We start from the raw sequence: 17,213 nt of genomic DNA on the forward strand, positions 1-17,213 counted from the left end.
TAATATGTGAGATGCTGTCACAGAGTCTCTGTAAGTAGATGTGAGTGCACCAGTCCTCTGAACTTGATTGCAATTTAATCATGTATTCAAGAGCTATTATGTACTCATGGTACATTACTGTTGCAAACAATGACAGGAGAAAAAAACACGCCATTAAAAATAAATATATTCATACGTTTTTATATAGAAAACTTGGAGTGGATTAAATAAACATTCCAATTTGCCCTTCTTATAAACAAGGCATCTGTATATATTTAATGTTTTTATCACCAAAATGCATTGTGAGTATAATTAAGATCTACATAACCAACAAGTTGAGTGCATTTGTATCCACGTTTACTTGATATAATTTGTAAAAATGTTCTTTCCTGATTGCCTTTGCTTGAACATTGCAGTGATTCTTGGTGCATTACCACCACAGTGATCAGTGAAATCATGTGAAACGGTTGGGAATGTGTTTTGCGTCACAAACAAAACAAGGACCCATTCAGAAAAAAACATTGCTCTATAGAGCTACTAGTAGTCAAAGACTCCACAGAGTACCGTCAGAAATATAAAAAGCAAATATAGTTTCCCCTTGCCATGGTCTAAACCTCATACAGATCCAGGGATAAAAATACATTTCCTTAATAGTTTAAGTGTCATGAAATCAAACATGATATGCTATGGTGGCATCATTCCCAACAAAGCAATGAAAAGTTGCCTGTCCATTTAATTTGAACTAAAATCGAATTATTGAGCTCTAAATTCTGCCTATGGGACTTAATGGTGGAGCGGTAGCAGTGCATTTGTGTTACCCTCCTAACCATATAAAGCCAGAGTCAGTTTTATTATGGGCTGAACTGAACTGTATGTGTAACTCTCATCAAAATCATTTGATGTTTCATCAAATTTCAATTTTCCAGATGAGGCATGGATTAATCATACCAAAGCGTTAACATGCTAATATAGCTTATCAAAGATAACAATTAGTGACACGTAATCAATGTTTAATTTTCAGTTTACCAGATGCTTATCTTCCTACAGTATTTAAATGTATCACCAGAATCTGACTTTAAAAAAGTGTTGTAGGTAAAGTAACACAACGAAACAAGTAACTCTTAAACATCCGGTAAACATTCTAATTAGATGTACTCACCCCCTTGATCCGTGCTGACAGTGATGATGGCCACCTGGCGAGGGAAAGAGCTAATGTCGGACACACCGTTGAGGGATTCGATCTCGAAGGTGTAGTTGGCGTGTGCTAGGAAGTCCACTATGGTGACGGTGGCGTTGGTCAGGCCTATGGGTCGCGGTAGGAAGCGGACCTCCTCCTCACAGAAATGGCACTGGTCCGGTTCGGGTCCACAGCGTTTACACTGGACGTTGTAGGTGAGGTCCCTGCGGCCCCCGCTGCTGCTGGGAGGGGACCACTCCAGCATCAGACACGTCTCGTTCATGTTAAACATCAGGTTGCGGGGAGGAGACGGAGGGCCTGTCAGTATAAGAATATAATAGATGAAGTTGATGTTTGGAAGACCTCTAACATCTATGAAAATTCAATAAGGATAAGCTTTTTCATGTTGCATATTCTCTATGGGCGAATTTCTGCTATTTTGGAAAAAGGATGGAGAAATGTAATACAACAAAACAAGATTTGCTAAGCCAGTAAGTCGCTATAAAGGAGAGAGGACAAAATACATTAGTATTTTAAGAAAAGCATGGGACCCAAAATTGACCCCTGAGGTACACCCACTACTAAGACTGAATTCTAAATGCTCTGCAGAAATATTACCATAGCATGTTGTTTATATATATATATCTAAATAATCCCCCCAAAATGAATAGCTGTATTCTACACAGATACATACATCACGCACAGTATAAAATGGTAAAATTTCCCACTACAATTCTGTGACACATAAGTATTCATAATACATTCCTCTCTCCTTATTTCACCTCCCGTTCGTCAAGGTATTTCTTGTGCCCCCCTGCATTTGTGTGTTTGTGTGTTAGGGTGAGAATTGTGCTATAGCAGGCAGCCAGCTGTCAACAGGGTGGAGTTAAAAGGCCGGGGGGATTTGAACAGTCCCGTCCTGCCAAGCTCACTGTCTGCCTATAGACAATGGGATGCTTCCCTCTCCCTCTCCCTCTCCTTCACCATCCCTCCATCCCTCCTTTACCTTACTTTTGCTAAAAATCTCAGCAGACAGGAAAGCTCCTCCTACTCCTTCTCTACATCTGCCACTGTACGTCAATTCTCTCTCTCTTTATCTCTTGCTGCCTCTACCGGCCATTATCTCACCTCTATTCTCTCCATCGCAGAGAATCCACCCACCTCCCCTCCCGCAGAGCAACCCCACTGCCATCAATCAGCCCTCTTTTCTCCTCTAGGGGGAGATTGGTATCAGCACCCTGCTTCCTTTCTCTCCTCACTGTCTACTCCATCCAGCATTTACGCATTCTCTCCACCTTTATCTCTCCTCCAGTGACATCCTCTCCTTCTTGTTTTCTACCTTTGTCTTCCTCTAAGGCCCTCAACCTTTCATCTCCAGTTCTTTCTCTTTTTTCCCCTTAAACATCAAGCAAGTGGTTAATGCTCTGGCATACAAGCTCCAGATTCAAATGCATTATGTGAGCAAACACAGAACTCACAGGTTGTTAAAATAGATGTGGTAGTCTACCTCTCTTAGGTTATCTGGAGTGTCACACCCCCACAAGCCTTTTATACACAGTGTTATGTTTGCACTGAGAGCTAAAGCAGCCTCTGAGATTCAGAATGTGCCTTTGTCTTGACAATTTAACAGAACTACTAAAAAACAGTTAAAGGCATACTAGGTAATGGAGGATGTTTGTTGACAACAGACATTCTCCAGAATTACCTAGTATGCCTTTAAATGGACCCTTGAACAAGGCAGTACGAACTCATTGTGTGTTGAGCCTGGTGTGTATTTGTTTAAAGTAGGCATCTGTGTTTTTTATATCACTTACTAAAACAATCTCAAAATTCAATGTTCAGGTCTCATGATAGACGGGGTGAAATTCTGTATAGATTGTGAAGCCAGCTTAGACAAAATGTGATTTGTGATATTGGGGCTATTTAATAAAATGTACCTGACATATGATGATAAATTGACCCATATTCATCAATGTTGTTTTTGTGGTTGACATATCAGTTCGATCAGCGCTTTGTTTTTACCTGCCCCAAAAGCTCTCCAACAGTAAGAGAGAGTAGTTGAACTGGAGGCAAGGTGTGGCATAATGTTATAGAGATGAAGTCATTGTATGAAGGGCCAAACCATTCTGAAGATCTGCCTCGGCAAACAGTGCATATTGCAGGAGGAGCTGTAAACTCCCAGCTTCTTCACAATGACTTGGCTTTGTCTCACCGGGAAAGACAAATACACTCTTGCACAGTTTAGAGCTCTCAGACGTGGCCCCCGTCTATCTCAGTGACAGCTAAATGGCTTTTTAATTAAAGGAGAATTAGTCCTGTTAAACTGTAATTTAATGCAAATATGAAGTCGTAATGACAGTCAGTGAATCATCAATGAAGAACCAGGCAGCTGAACAAAAGCCATGTAATTCATCCAGGGACTCTCTAATGCACAGTTTCACACCAGATAATTCCCAGAGACGAGACTAGATTTACAGCCGAGGCCAATTCTTGGAGACCATTGGAAAAATCCACCACAATTGGAGACAAAGCAATAACTAACACAGCAATTATTTCCGGTATATAAACAAGTATTGGAATCTTGACACATACTGTAATACACGATGAACAAAGCTGAGTGAGGACCAAAGTTCTCACATGACTAAGATCACATCGAAAGGATGACCGTAAGCCTTGTCAATTTATGTGGTTTGGTGTCGAATGTGTATGTAATAAGGCATGTTTGTTGGTATACTCACATGTACAAGCCATACTGGGAGGATCTTTCTCAGCCCTGAAGTAGCCCTTCTCACAACGGCAGATAGAAGCCCCTTCTCCGTAGCTGAAACTGTGCGGAGGGCACTTGGAGCACTTGACGTTTCCAGCATACGCCTTGTAGAAGCCTGGGTGGCATGCTGGGAGTAACAGAAAAAGACAATACGACAGGAAATGAGTGCAACTCCGGGCCATTTTACATCTGTGCAGGTAAAAACATCCAATGTATATGTCACACACATTAGTCCCATGATGTTTTCTCAACGAATAATGACCAAGCCCCAACCTCAGCGATTTTTACCGGCATCCAATAAGGAAGTGACCTACAACTGTAGTAACCAGAAAGTGCCACTAGGGGTGGCGCCAAGACGAGCAGTTTTTCTTTGACCCACTTGTTAGATAGGCCATTTTCAAAGTCTTATTAAACCTATTTACAGCCTGGGCCACAAAACCATTTTAGTCTGTATGTTTAGGTCATATCTCCATGACAACACTGAGGGGGGTGAATTTTTTTGGCCCACGCTAGTTTTTATTCTTTTAGAGGTTAAAATGTATTGGCGCGATCTCTTGAGTGACAGCTCTCCGCCCGTTGTCCCTCACTTTGCCTCGGAGGTATACGTCAGCTATCTCCCTCCCTCCGACGTGACGTCGATTCCCCTTTTCGGCAAGAGGAGTGAGGCGGAGTAAACATCTCACAAGATGGCGACACGCACAAACCAGGATTATTGGATGCCGTGTGAATAACTGAGGTCAGCCCGGATGCTACATCCATATTATTTACTATCTATGATAATGACCCAAGCATATTGTTTGCTGACAGAAACTGACATTGAGAGAATGTTTCTAAAATTCTATTCTATATGTTCTTATTAGATGCCATGTACACATTAATAACCAATCATTGGAGTACTGACTATTTACTTTTGAGTATTGTCTGTCAATAATCACCTTAAGTTGAGCTGTATCAGTTATGCTATGCTAATTCTGGTTTGTATCAGATATGCATACCTCACAGCAATAAAGATCTACAGATTCATGATTATGACTTTCTCTTTTCAAATATGGAAATTATAGCAAAAGGTTCACCAAAATAGAATGAGACCATCCACTCTTAATTATGATGATTTTTTTTTTTACATTTGCATGAAAACAAAGGAGCTTAAGGGATGGACAAATGCAAATATATTTATGGCATATCTTGTTAGTTTTTTAATAATAATTATTAAAAAACTAATCCACACAAATCTCCCTTCCAGATTTACCGAAGATACTGATACCAATGGCTTTAATGTCTAATACTGTATATATTTATTGCAGATTGCGAGTGAATTTGAATGAATTTATAGTCAGCAAAGCTAAAAATGGTATGTCTTTTTCACATTAGAACATTTTTAAATGTCACAAAAGCATAGTTGTAAAAATAAAAGGAATCATGGCTTAATAGCTGGCTCTGATCGCTGAATACATCAGCATGTTTATGCGTCCTCTCTATCAACTGTAGCCTAATATATTTGCTCGGGGCTCCCGGTCAAACCACAACTAATCTTCCTAACAATGGCGACAACAACACTTTCCCATAATGTGAAGCTGACGGCCATTTATTAAAAAAGAAAAGAAAGAAAAGGCACAGTGCTTCCTGCAATCGAGTCGGATCGAGTCCGGCCAAATTCACACCACAAACGAACTGCAGCAGAGTGCATTTGGAAGAGCACCGAGACTACCCCTTCAGCTGGGTCTCGGTGTGCTTGTTTGGTCCGCCCCCAAGTGTGATTGCTGTATTCACACCTGCCTGCAAGATACGCACTGAAGGCGGAAGTGCACCTGAGTTTGTTTCAACCGAACTAAACACGGCAGGTATGAATACACCCTTAATGTTAGCAGTGGAACCTGTGCTTTTCTTACCATGACAAGTCAAAATGTCTGTTACATAAAAGACAAATAGTATTTATTGGTCAATAACTAAAATTGAGGAAATAAAACCTTGTTGAAAAATACTAAGGAAGCCATACTCATTTGAGACAGAAAAACATTCAAAAGAAGTGACTCCCTGTACTCTCCCCTAAAACAGATGGGAGTTTTTAACACCTTGGTGAAGGGAAAACGCTGCCAAATGAGTGTGTTATTGTTCTGTTCCAACACCGACTGCTGGTGCCCTGTGTGTGAGAGCATGTAATGAAGAGGATCTCTGTTAGTAACACATTCACACACACCCCGGGTATTACAATTAATCAATCCCGAGTTCTTTGGTTTAAAATGTTTAGAACAAGGGTACATAAAAAGTTGGCCAAGAATGCACGCATTGGGAGTGTTGTACCGCGTGTAATGTAATGTTATTGTAATGCCTACTTTTTAAAGCTGAAGGAAACAGGAAAGGATGAACTGTGGGTTTGATATACAGACTCAGAGATGAACGCATAAGCCTGCAAGACTTTACAAAACTCCTAGCAACTTTTAGTAAAAGGTTGCAGCTGCCTTTTAATAGCATTTTCCTCAACCTCCAAAGCACATCCAAGCCAACAGTCCCCCCTGCTTGGTGAGATTTCCATTGCTGCCAGTTGTCACCAAGCACATCGATTTAACAAGGTAACACAAGCTGGGCCATTTGAAGGGATTCACCTTGAAGCACCCAGTGCCTTTGTGTGTCCCCATTGCTGCCTGTGATAAATGGAGCTGTAGGGAGGACAAGGAAGTGCCCGAAACCACCACTGCTCTGATCAAATGGGGACAATTAGGACAGCGGCAAAGAGGTTAGCGCGTGCACACACACACACACACACACACACACACACACACACACACACACACACACACACACACACACACACACACACACACACACACACACACACACACACACACACACACACACACACACACACACACACACACACACACACACACACACACACAGATCACTGGTTGAAATTAACTTTTGCTTTTTAGTGATGTGTGCATTATATTTTTAAATCTATCGAAAAAAATTACCAAGATTACACGGAACCAGGTATTTTATGACGTACTGATCAGACTCTACACAGGAGGACTATTGGTTTTGTACAACAATTAGACTTCATGACTGAGTAAATGTACATCACTATTACCGTACTTTTCGGCCTACAAGCCGCGACTTTTCCCCCGTTTTTCGACCCTGTTATTACACAGCACAGTATATATTCTGTAGCTACTGGGGATGGGCGTTAGTAATCGAGTACTCAAGTACTCCTCGTTTCAAATGATCTCGATTGGTGGATGAGGAAAATCGTTTTTTGTTTTTTTTAGTGTTTGTAGCCTTTAGGCCGGCCGGCGGGCCGCCCCTCTTTTAAAATGTTATATACGTGTACAAAACGGCACAAAACGGATATAAAGTTTAACAAAATTAAATATTTTTATCCAAGTTAAATAAACTAAGCGTTGTGTCAAACAGAAACCGCAAATAACTGCCACCTCCGTGCAGCGCAGCCAGTGTGTGGTCTCCACAGCACCGCGGAGCTGAATGCGGTGCTGGAAAACTTGGAAAGTCACGTAAAGAAGCCAGGCTGACTTCGGGCACATTCGAGCAAACGACATTTAAGAAGCCTTTATTATGGAATATAGGATTGAGATTCAAAAGCCGACAGTGTAACGTTCCGTTAACGAGGAATTAGTCGCGGTAATTAGTCACGGACAGGAGTGAGCATTACGCGGTTGGATATACTAGCCTACTACTTCTACTGCTTTGGTGAGTTATTTAGCCTATCTATGTGTTTAAATTGTAGGACAATAATTTTATTGTATTTGCTGCCCTTCTTATTTTAAATGTCTATTTTGAATGTTAGCCAACTACAGCCCATGCTTTTTTTCTCTCTCTTTTTTCTCTCTCCACCGCACTCGATCGGTTTAAATTGTGGCCCGTTTATTTAATTACTTTCAGTTAGGAAAATGTGTTTTAAACTTGTGGAAAATAAATCCTTAATATCATATGGCAACTGTGATTGTTTGACATAAGCATTGAGCGCTTTATTGCGGTCAACCGTTGTTCTGTAGACAGATGCGTTGCGTCCTAAAAATAGAACAGAGTTTAACGAGGAATCGATTGATCCTCGAGGAATGCAAGCGATCACACGAGTAGCGAAAACACTCGTGCCCATCCCTAATAGCTACTATTGCACAAAATGGTAACACTTACGTACGTTATGCAAATATGCAACTTGTTGAAATGTGGGAGCTTCCTCAAGCAGCCATCTCTTTCCCGACAATCCCCTCTGTGCACAAACTCTTACATATGGTAATTAAACATTATAACACCTGCGGCTTATTGTCCAGTGCGGCATATAGTACGGAAAGTACGGTAATAATGTTCATATTTGAAAAAAACTGAATATCAACCATTGATGAATACGATTTCAATTATTTCACATTGATAGTGGCCTTCAAAACCTTGACACACGTGCATTGGGCACGCGCACACAGAGCAGCTTTCTGTATCAGTATGATAAGTGGCACCCCCTATGGCGTACCAAGGCTGCCTCTATCATTAACCTCTGATAGCGGCACGTCCTTGAGTCAAAAAGCGTCAGTCAACTCCCCCAACCACACACACTGGTCCCTGTTTCTGACTCTGTCAACCTAATGATGCCTCTTGTCCGACCTTCGCTGAACTGAGGGGGATGTTCCTTTTTCGAAACCTCGCCGTGTCCTGCTGCAATCTGTCTGGCCAAGCTCTGTTCCAAGGCCACAGTGGTTTTGTACAACAGCTGACCATGTATCACCCCAAAGATGGTCACACACACGTTGGCAAGGAGGTTAGCAACGCACACATGCTGGAATGCCCCCCCACCCCCCGACCCACACATCGCAACAGCAGTGACAAACAGCGCATCAAACTGAACTAGACAGCTTGTCCAAACGTGATTGAAGCCGGGAGGTTTTGACTGGAAGGAAGACAAGCACGGCCTTAGAGCCAAATTCTTCGTCTAAAATGCCACTGCTGATCCATCAAAGCCAATGATTTTCTCCCCATACACAAGCAGTTACCTTTACTGTTTGAACCACTATGTACTTATTACACGCATGCTCTATTTTTCCACCTGTGAACTGTGCATCCCTACAGATATAAAAGACTGGGTGTTGTGGCTATTGATGGTCTGGTGACTTGTGGGTATAGAGATAGCTCAGTGAAAGGAGGTAAAAAGTGTCGTGTGTGCCGTTTTGTAACAGTTTCATAAGTCAAGTCATGGAACTCCAATGTGTTTAAAAGGAACTAAAGGAAAGGTGCCATTTTCTGTGATGCCCGTATCTAACCTGAATGTAGTTGCATGTGAAAAACACAAAAGGCAAAATTGGTAAAGATTCTTTCTATTGCAGTAAGATGTCTTTTAAGATCAACTAGATACATAATAAGGCGTTTTATTATACTTTAATATCAAGTTTTTAGGATTCGGAGTACAATAACGAACCAGCACAAAATCAATTGACGTAGTTTCTCATGCTACCTAAACTCATTTAGGAAATAAAAAGGTTATGCGTTGTCATGCCCATGAAGGCGCCTCATGTAACAGTAATGAGGTGAGTGAGCTTGTCTGTATCAAGTGTACTAAGGCTCTACTGATATCGAGACAACATATCGTACTGTATGTTTTGACTGTCGGACAGAATGCCCATCAAGCTGTTTGTTGATCCTGACCCCAGAGCCATAAAAGACCTTTCAGACAGAGGAGACAGAAAAACAGCACGAAACAAATAGATTGGCAGCAAACATTACGTAAAGATGATGTATCCTCCACCATGACTTGTTATGTATGGTTTTGTGTTCATGTTGACACTGGACAGTAAGCAGAGTGTGAGGATATAGATTGCATACAGAACTGTATTACACAACTCTGAAGCAAGTAGACCAGAGCTGAGTGCAGGGGAGAATGGCATCCTGACCCGCTGGCCTACGGGGCTGTGAACTAACTCCATGCTCTCGGCCCAAGGTTAATGAGAACTGGAAGTCATCCAGAACATCTTCCAGCCCGGGCCCCTCAGAGCCCCGAGCCAGGGCCCACACACACAGAGGCAGCAGATTGCATTGGTGAGGCTTTGCTACTGCAGACTCACTGGACCTGAACACCACCAGAGCAAACTGGCAGTGAGATCATGTTTGGGGAAGGAGACCTGTCTGCCTGCCTCTGCCTCTCTATCCGTCTGTCTCTCCACTGCCTAAACTGTACTGGGATTTTCTTTTAAAGTAGTGGGACAATTTGATGGTTCTAATTATGTTTGAATTATTTTGCAGACGTTTGAAACAAAATAGATTGAGAAAGGGGTTTGCACAATAGTATGTGCGGACAACTGTCAGTCTAATGTAGCCTGGGAATTTTGTCCACAGTGGCCCTGGCTTAAAATAAGTGAACAAAGTAGGGTGACCTTTATGTGCAGTCTTACCCATACCCTTATACGGTGGATGCCATGTGAATGTATTGAAAAGAAAAATTATATAAAGAAAAAAAAACCTTGGCATTGAACATGGCATTATTGCAATTTTAAGACTTGAAAAAGCCAATTTCCACAGACTAAAAGACATTTCACTGGAGCTGTAAAATGAACCACTTACCCATTCAGTCAAGTATCAACATGAACCCTTAGTACATTTTCTACAAATGCACCCTCTCACTGTACAATCTCTGGCATTTTTTAATTTGATTTTTAAACTGGAAAAAACATTGCAGTTGTGAGAGGTTAAAGGTTTAGTGAGCCAAATTTTAAGTTTTTGACATCCTGCAAAGAATCACTAAATTGACGTTTAGCATAAAAGTTCATAAAAGTTCACCAATCATTAACACAAAACACCCCTTATTACAATCTTCCACGTTACGGGTTTGTGCGTGTTTGTTGTGTGTGTGTGTGTGGGGGGGGGCTGTGTGTATGTGCATGTAAATGACACCCCGCTTTGACTCTTTGCAGTGTGAAGCCGATGATGGTGCGCTCCTCTCTCCCGGTTGATCAGCGAAGAAGAACAATTCCAAGAGGAGCACAATTCTGCAGCATTTACTTGCAGCACCACATCAACAAATGTTGCAGAATAGTTCAGCTCTTGAAATCAAAAAGGCAGCGGTGGTGAGGAGGCGATGCGAAGGATGAGAGATCATTGCAGCGATGGTGGTTGCGTTATAGGCGAGGATGAAGCCTGGAAGTTATTGCATATGGAAGAAAATAAAAAAAAAATAAAAAAAAGGGGAAGACTATTTTCAGCTTCATTCCACACATATAGTATAGCCCCCCTCCCTAGTGTCCCCCTCTATGAAAACTTTAAAACGATATCAAAGTGAAAGCCTTATTGCTTTTCCTCATGTGCTTTACACAGTGCACATCTTGTCCACACATACTGTATTAGCAGAAAAGGTTCAATTCCAAACAAAAAAGCTTGCCAATATCAGCCGGGATCAACAGTATTGCGTTCTCAAACGTCTGTGATCCCAACAGCACAGCTCTTTGTTCTCACATACAACAACACTGCTTCTAGCTGTAATTCATTATGCAGCGCCTATACCAACTCTAGAGATAACGAGGAGTCACACCTTTTGTTTCACATCCCTTCATAAACATAAAAAACAAAAAAAAAACGCCTATGTTGAATAGTGTCTAATACCGCCTCTCTTACTCACTAGCCTTCCACCCTTCCTTCATTAGCTGAAAGTACTGAGTGCTATCTCTGATTAGCACTTGAGCAGTAGTGGGCCTCTCTCGCATATCTTTGCTCAAGTGTTGAGAATGTCGCTAGCTCAATTAGTGGCAGAAGGTGACGGAGGAAAAGCAGGCTCTATCTATAGGTGCCTTAGAGTTTCACCTAACGAGTTATTAATATCTGTAAACATATATATGTTCATTTTCCCTTCTTTACATATTATATTGGGTCATAACCATTATAATTAACACCATTATCCTCAAATTGATATCATCTTGAAGGATCATGTCAAAGGACATTGAATATTTCTTTTCAGTGACTGTCTTATGAATATTCTCTATTTCCTGTGTGACATCTTGTCAATGTGAAGTTTGCATGGCTTATATTAGGTTTTGTATGAATACTTTCTCCGTACTGCTTTATAAAGTGGATTGTTATTCACGTATTTTATAATATATGTGCAGTTAAAATTCTTCATAGGCAGAGTTACCACCCAAGTTGAAATGATCCCGAACAAAAATAAATGATTTACACCTTAAATCCCTTCTGTGTCACCTATCACATTGTGTGCACGTTTGCATTACGTCATTAGTTTTTACAAGCAGATTTCTCCGCCATCTCTTGAACAGGCTTCTCCTTTCAACCCGGTGATTTCAACCGCCTCTTATATTCAATCTCTTCTACTTCTTTCCCCATTTTAATCTCAATGACGAAATTAAGAGCTCATTCAGTTTTGTGGCTTTGGATATCAGTGTGTTTACTAGCGAATGTGGCAAATGCTAACTTGGACACAGCAAGCTCCCTGCCTGTGCTACTATTGTACAAGCTTGGATCTGTTTCCTGTCTCTGAAAGAATGTAATTGCATCCATGCAAATCGTCCACTATTTCTGGCTAATTTGGTCTTTCATGTACCCTCTTGCCACAGTTATTTGAACTCCATCTATTGCATTGATTTTGTTTTTCCAGTTTAATTAGACTGCTATTTTGTAGCATGACGGTTTATTGCGTTAACCCAGCCTCTGATAACTTTCAATGTCTGGAGATTCATTATTCGTGATCACAGGTAATAGAGCTAATAGGCTATTTTAATGCAGTCCATTTTTGTTTGCAGAAAAAAAGCAATACTATTTACAAGGATAATCAGAGCTAATTATCTCTTCCATTGACAGCAACGTGCAGACTGTGGAGTTGTAGACACTGGGTTAGTTTTCCATTCAATTAGAACACATAGAGCTCTCCAACATCATGCAACCACTGCTTAATGCAACCTCCACTTTAACCATTACAGAACAATGTGTTGGTCACCACACACACAAAAGGTTTAAATTCAGTGTGACTCACCAAAAAACATTGTTCGTGTCCATGAGGTCTAAGAAATGTGTTGACTGGAATGCATTTTTGAAAAAAGTATTTTCAATCCAGCATTGTTTAAATCTAGAATTACATGCCATGGTAGTCTTCTTCCTCTCTGCATGTGATTTACCATTAATGCACATCTTGGTGCATCACCACCACCTTTAGACCCAGGGGAGTAGCAATATGTGGCTGCAATGTGTATCATATATCCTGTGTACAAATGTTTGTGACAAGCCAAATGGATACACGCTCACAAGATCATTGCTGCATGTAGCTACTAGTAGTAAATAAATCCACAGGATACCTTTAACCTATCTGTCATCGTAGAGAAGGCACTAAAAATGACACAAAAATTGCATTACTAAAATTATTACGGCAACAAAATAATTGTGTTTCCTTGAATGACAGGTTGCATTCAACAATACATTTAAGTGACAGTGTTGGCATCCAGCTTGGCATCCAGCTTTGCACTATGTATTTGTACGCTAAATATCGATGTGTTCAAAGGAGATGGAGGTGCGAGGGGAACAAAGACATGAACATAAGAGAAACAGAAGAAATAGCTAATTAAAAACCAGAGACGACAAAAGCCTGCGCTGGATTGGCCCATTCAAGGGGGGTAGGGGGGGGGAGGGGAGCCATCGCTTATATATCAGTGACATTATCGGAGACAGAGATCTTTTTACGGACTAAGCAGAGGTCAGCCCCACTGATCCCTTTATGGCGATGTTTATGGCAGCACAGAAACAGTGCTGTGCCAAATGAACTAACAGAGTAGTAAACTTCCCCAAAAGACATCCATTAAACTCGGAGAGAGAGAGAGCAGAGTTCCTCTCTAAATCTTACGTTGGAGACAAAACGGTGGCTGGTAAGAGGCATTGGGATGGACGGTAAAGCAGTGTTTTTATAGCCCTGGAGCTTGACTGCTGAGATAATGTCCTGACTGGCTCCACAGACAGCGCTGAACTGTAGTAGGAGGATATCACTAATGCATGATCACAACAGTAAAACGGTGACAGTTCTAGGTGGAGACTGACCCCCATATCAACTACTGGCGGAATGTAGCACCTGTTGCCCCACCGAGCGCTGCAGTTCAGGGATGGTGATGTCAGTTGGGTTTTCTACCCAGCTCTTAGACACTTTGGTCCTGAGCAAGAAGTCTTAAAGGGATAGTCCGACAATTGGGGAGAATTCGATTCGGCTAATTCGATTCGGATATGAGAAGGTAGATAGCACTCTTGAGTCTGTATGTTATATGAGCGGGGGGGGGGGGGGGGGGGGCGACTCCCTTCACAACCACTGGCCAAATGTCGTGTTCTTTCATCTCCACAATTTCGTATCTGAAAAACTGATGGCAAGATTTATGTGAAATTTGTGTTGAATTGTCACTATCTATTCCTAAGGCAGGAAGTCATGCTTGCAAAAGGTTGGTTCATGGGCGGCAGATCTACAGCAGCATGTCAGCTGATTTGGGGGGCAATAAAGTTTAATAATACTATGCATGCATGGCACACATTTTGAAAGACAAGTATTTTTTTCTTGTGTGTTTTTTTTTTACTGTTAACTGTTCACTCTCACTTTCAATCTACTGATCCCCAAATGTGTTCTTCTGGCTCTACCAGAGACAGCACATGTTTGTTGTTGTTCCTCTATGTGAGTGTCAGTTTACTGAAAGACCATCTAATGTTTTGTTAACACTCCGTATAGAAAATGTGATGCAAACAACACTAAAAGGCTGTGAATAGAGTTTGTGATATCTATATTAGGAGGAATAGAACAAGTTCATCACTATTAGACAATAGCCTGCCTTACATTATATTCATCAAACTGTTGCTGTTCACTGTCACTGAGCTAAATTATTCAACTACAGGCTAATGCATGTGCCTCTTAATGAAGAGATAATGTGTGTGTGTATATATAGGACTAATGAATTCATTATAAAGTTGTTGTGAATATTAGCATGACTCAGCCCCAAATTTTTTTTGTTTTTCCTCACTCACTCCCTGCCTTCGTTCCGCATGATTGACGCCGATTGTTGTTTTAACACGCTGTTAAATCGACAGCAAATCGTCTTCAGCAGAGGTCGCATTAGCATAAAGGCCTTCTTGTGGAAAATAAACAACAGCAATGTCTTCTCAAAAACCGGCACAAACAAAAGAGGGAGATAATGACATGGCAGCCCTTTAGTAACATCAACAGCAACATAATGGAGCTGGAGTGAAATTAAAATGGATCAGTCAATTTAAATGGCTTTGGTGATGCACTCTCTCTCTCTCTCTCCTTCACTCTCTTTGCGTCTCTCACTCTCCATTCTTTTACCTTTCTAAATATCACCCTGACAGACTTGTGCAAACAGACTCAAATCCAATTATGTGTGAATGTGTTTACAAATGCAAAGGACTATATAAAACATACTGTATATACCGTGAGCATAACTCGATGCAGATTTGTAAAGCGTAAACACATAGTGAAGCTCTTCTTCCTTTCAGACAGGCAGGCTCTTGAGCACCTCAAGGAGATATGACAAAGGAGAGACAGCGGTGTTGACAAAAGCGATGGAGATGGCAGGAAAATAAAAATATGCAGAGAAGCTCAAGTGCCTCAAAGGCTTAGAGAAAGTGGTTTGAGTGCTGTCTCACAAGTACGCTACTCAGAAAAGCTAGTATGTATTCAAAAACAGCCCCACTTCTAAAGCCCAGAAAATAAAATAAAATCAATAAATAACACTAATGATAGTAATGTTGTAACAGATAATGGATGCTGATAAAAATAGTTGATTCATACATCAGATAAGCAGCTTTAGGTATGTCCTAAGACGCAGTGTAGTTAGTGACAACTGAGAAAATCTTGCTGTCACGTCCTGAGTCCGTAGGTGTTTTGTATTTGTTAACAACTTTGCAAATGAAAAACGACACGTGTGTGATTTCATTAGAGTGTACTGGCTAAATCTGGGATGAACACATAACACTGGTAGCTATCGAGGAATGAAATATGAAGTTTATTTTAAATATATGTAAATGCTTCTATCTAAATGTTGACAACTTTATGGCAGCCTTTGCTGGAAACAAACATCACATTTCAGCCTGAGGCTGGTAAGAATGGCAAAAATCCTGCATATAAAAGGATCTCAGCTAAATGTATAACAACCTGCCAATTACATTTCTAAATTTAGTGTTCAATTTTGGACCATTTTCACGCTAAAAAGGAATCGTTTACAGGATTTGATGAGTAAACCATCAGCAATGAAAGAGCCTGGTTGGCCCGGTGTAAAACAACAAGTGAGCCAGCTGGGATATAGCATGTGTGACTGTGACCTACTGTGCACACAATTTCTCACGAGTGAAATCATACACCTAAAAATAGACCAAAGTATTGTATTTTAACACATTCTGGTTCTAAAGTAGTATTTTGAATATACTGGGCATGCAGATGGACAGCAATGAAGGGGGATTATGCTGCTAAAGTTTTGATACCTGTAGTAACAACGAGCAAAAATAACTAAGACATTTGGGTAGCCACTGTACATAACAGTGCTGTGGTGGTTTGACACATAACTTAGAAGATGTAAGAACCAACATGATAAAAAGGCAACATTATATAGCTATACGTAGTAGCACTCAAGAACAAAGTACCATTTTCAATCAATGCAAAATGGAACTCTTAATCACAATGAATAATCGGCGTAAATAAATCCGTTATAAGCCTAAACAGAGAAAGCACTGCGACTGAATACTCTAAGCCTTTCTAGTCTAGTTAGAGAGTTTGCGATTTGGAAGAACTTGTTTTAGCACAGGACAGGAAGCAGTCCAAGTGCAGTCATCTGGGATGATGGAGTATGCCTTCATGGGACAAGCGGGAAGCATTTGCCAGTAATTAGGGGGAGAATGAGCACAATTGGAGCGCAAGCATCTCTTGTAAATGATCCAAGGACAACACACTCTCTTCTGCCCAATGACTGAAATCACACACACACACAACACACACAGACAAACACCAAACACACACACACACACACACACACACACACACACACACACACACACACACACACACACACACACACACACACACACACACACACACACACACACACACACACACACACACACACACACACACACACACACACACACACACACACACACACACACACACACACACACACACACACACACACACACACACACACACACACACACACACACACACACACACACACAGCTCAGATTGCCAAAGTTGTTAAAAGTCATTGCAGTTCCAGTAAGCACAAAACAAATAGCGGTTTTATCAAGTGACATCAG

General features: G+C 41.1%; 1 protein-coding gene across 1 annotated transcript in view; it reads right to left on the reverse strand.

Moving 5' to 3' along the window:
• Nucleotides 1–17,213, reverse strand: part of LOC307259003 (ephrin type-A receptor 6-like) — a gene marked incomplete at both ends in the record, with an annotated part of 157,188 nt that overhangs the window by 73,809 nt on the left and 66,166 nt on the right. Inside the window, 2 exons of the mRNA XM_080038710.1 lie at nt 1,139–1,474; nt 3,895–4,050. Of these exons, the coding sequence (XP_079894836.1) occupies nt 1,139–1,474; nt 3,895–4,050 (492 nt within the window). The remainder of the gene's footprint in view (nt 1–1,138; nt 1,475–3,894; nt 4,051–17,213) is intronic.

Source organism: Ammodytes marinus, assembly GCF_949987685.1.
Source record: "Ammodytes marinus genome assembly, chromosome: 12".
Lineage (NCBI taxonomy): Eukaryota > Metazoa > Chordata > Actinopteri > Uranoscopiformes > Ammodytidae > Ammodytes > Ammodytes marinus.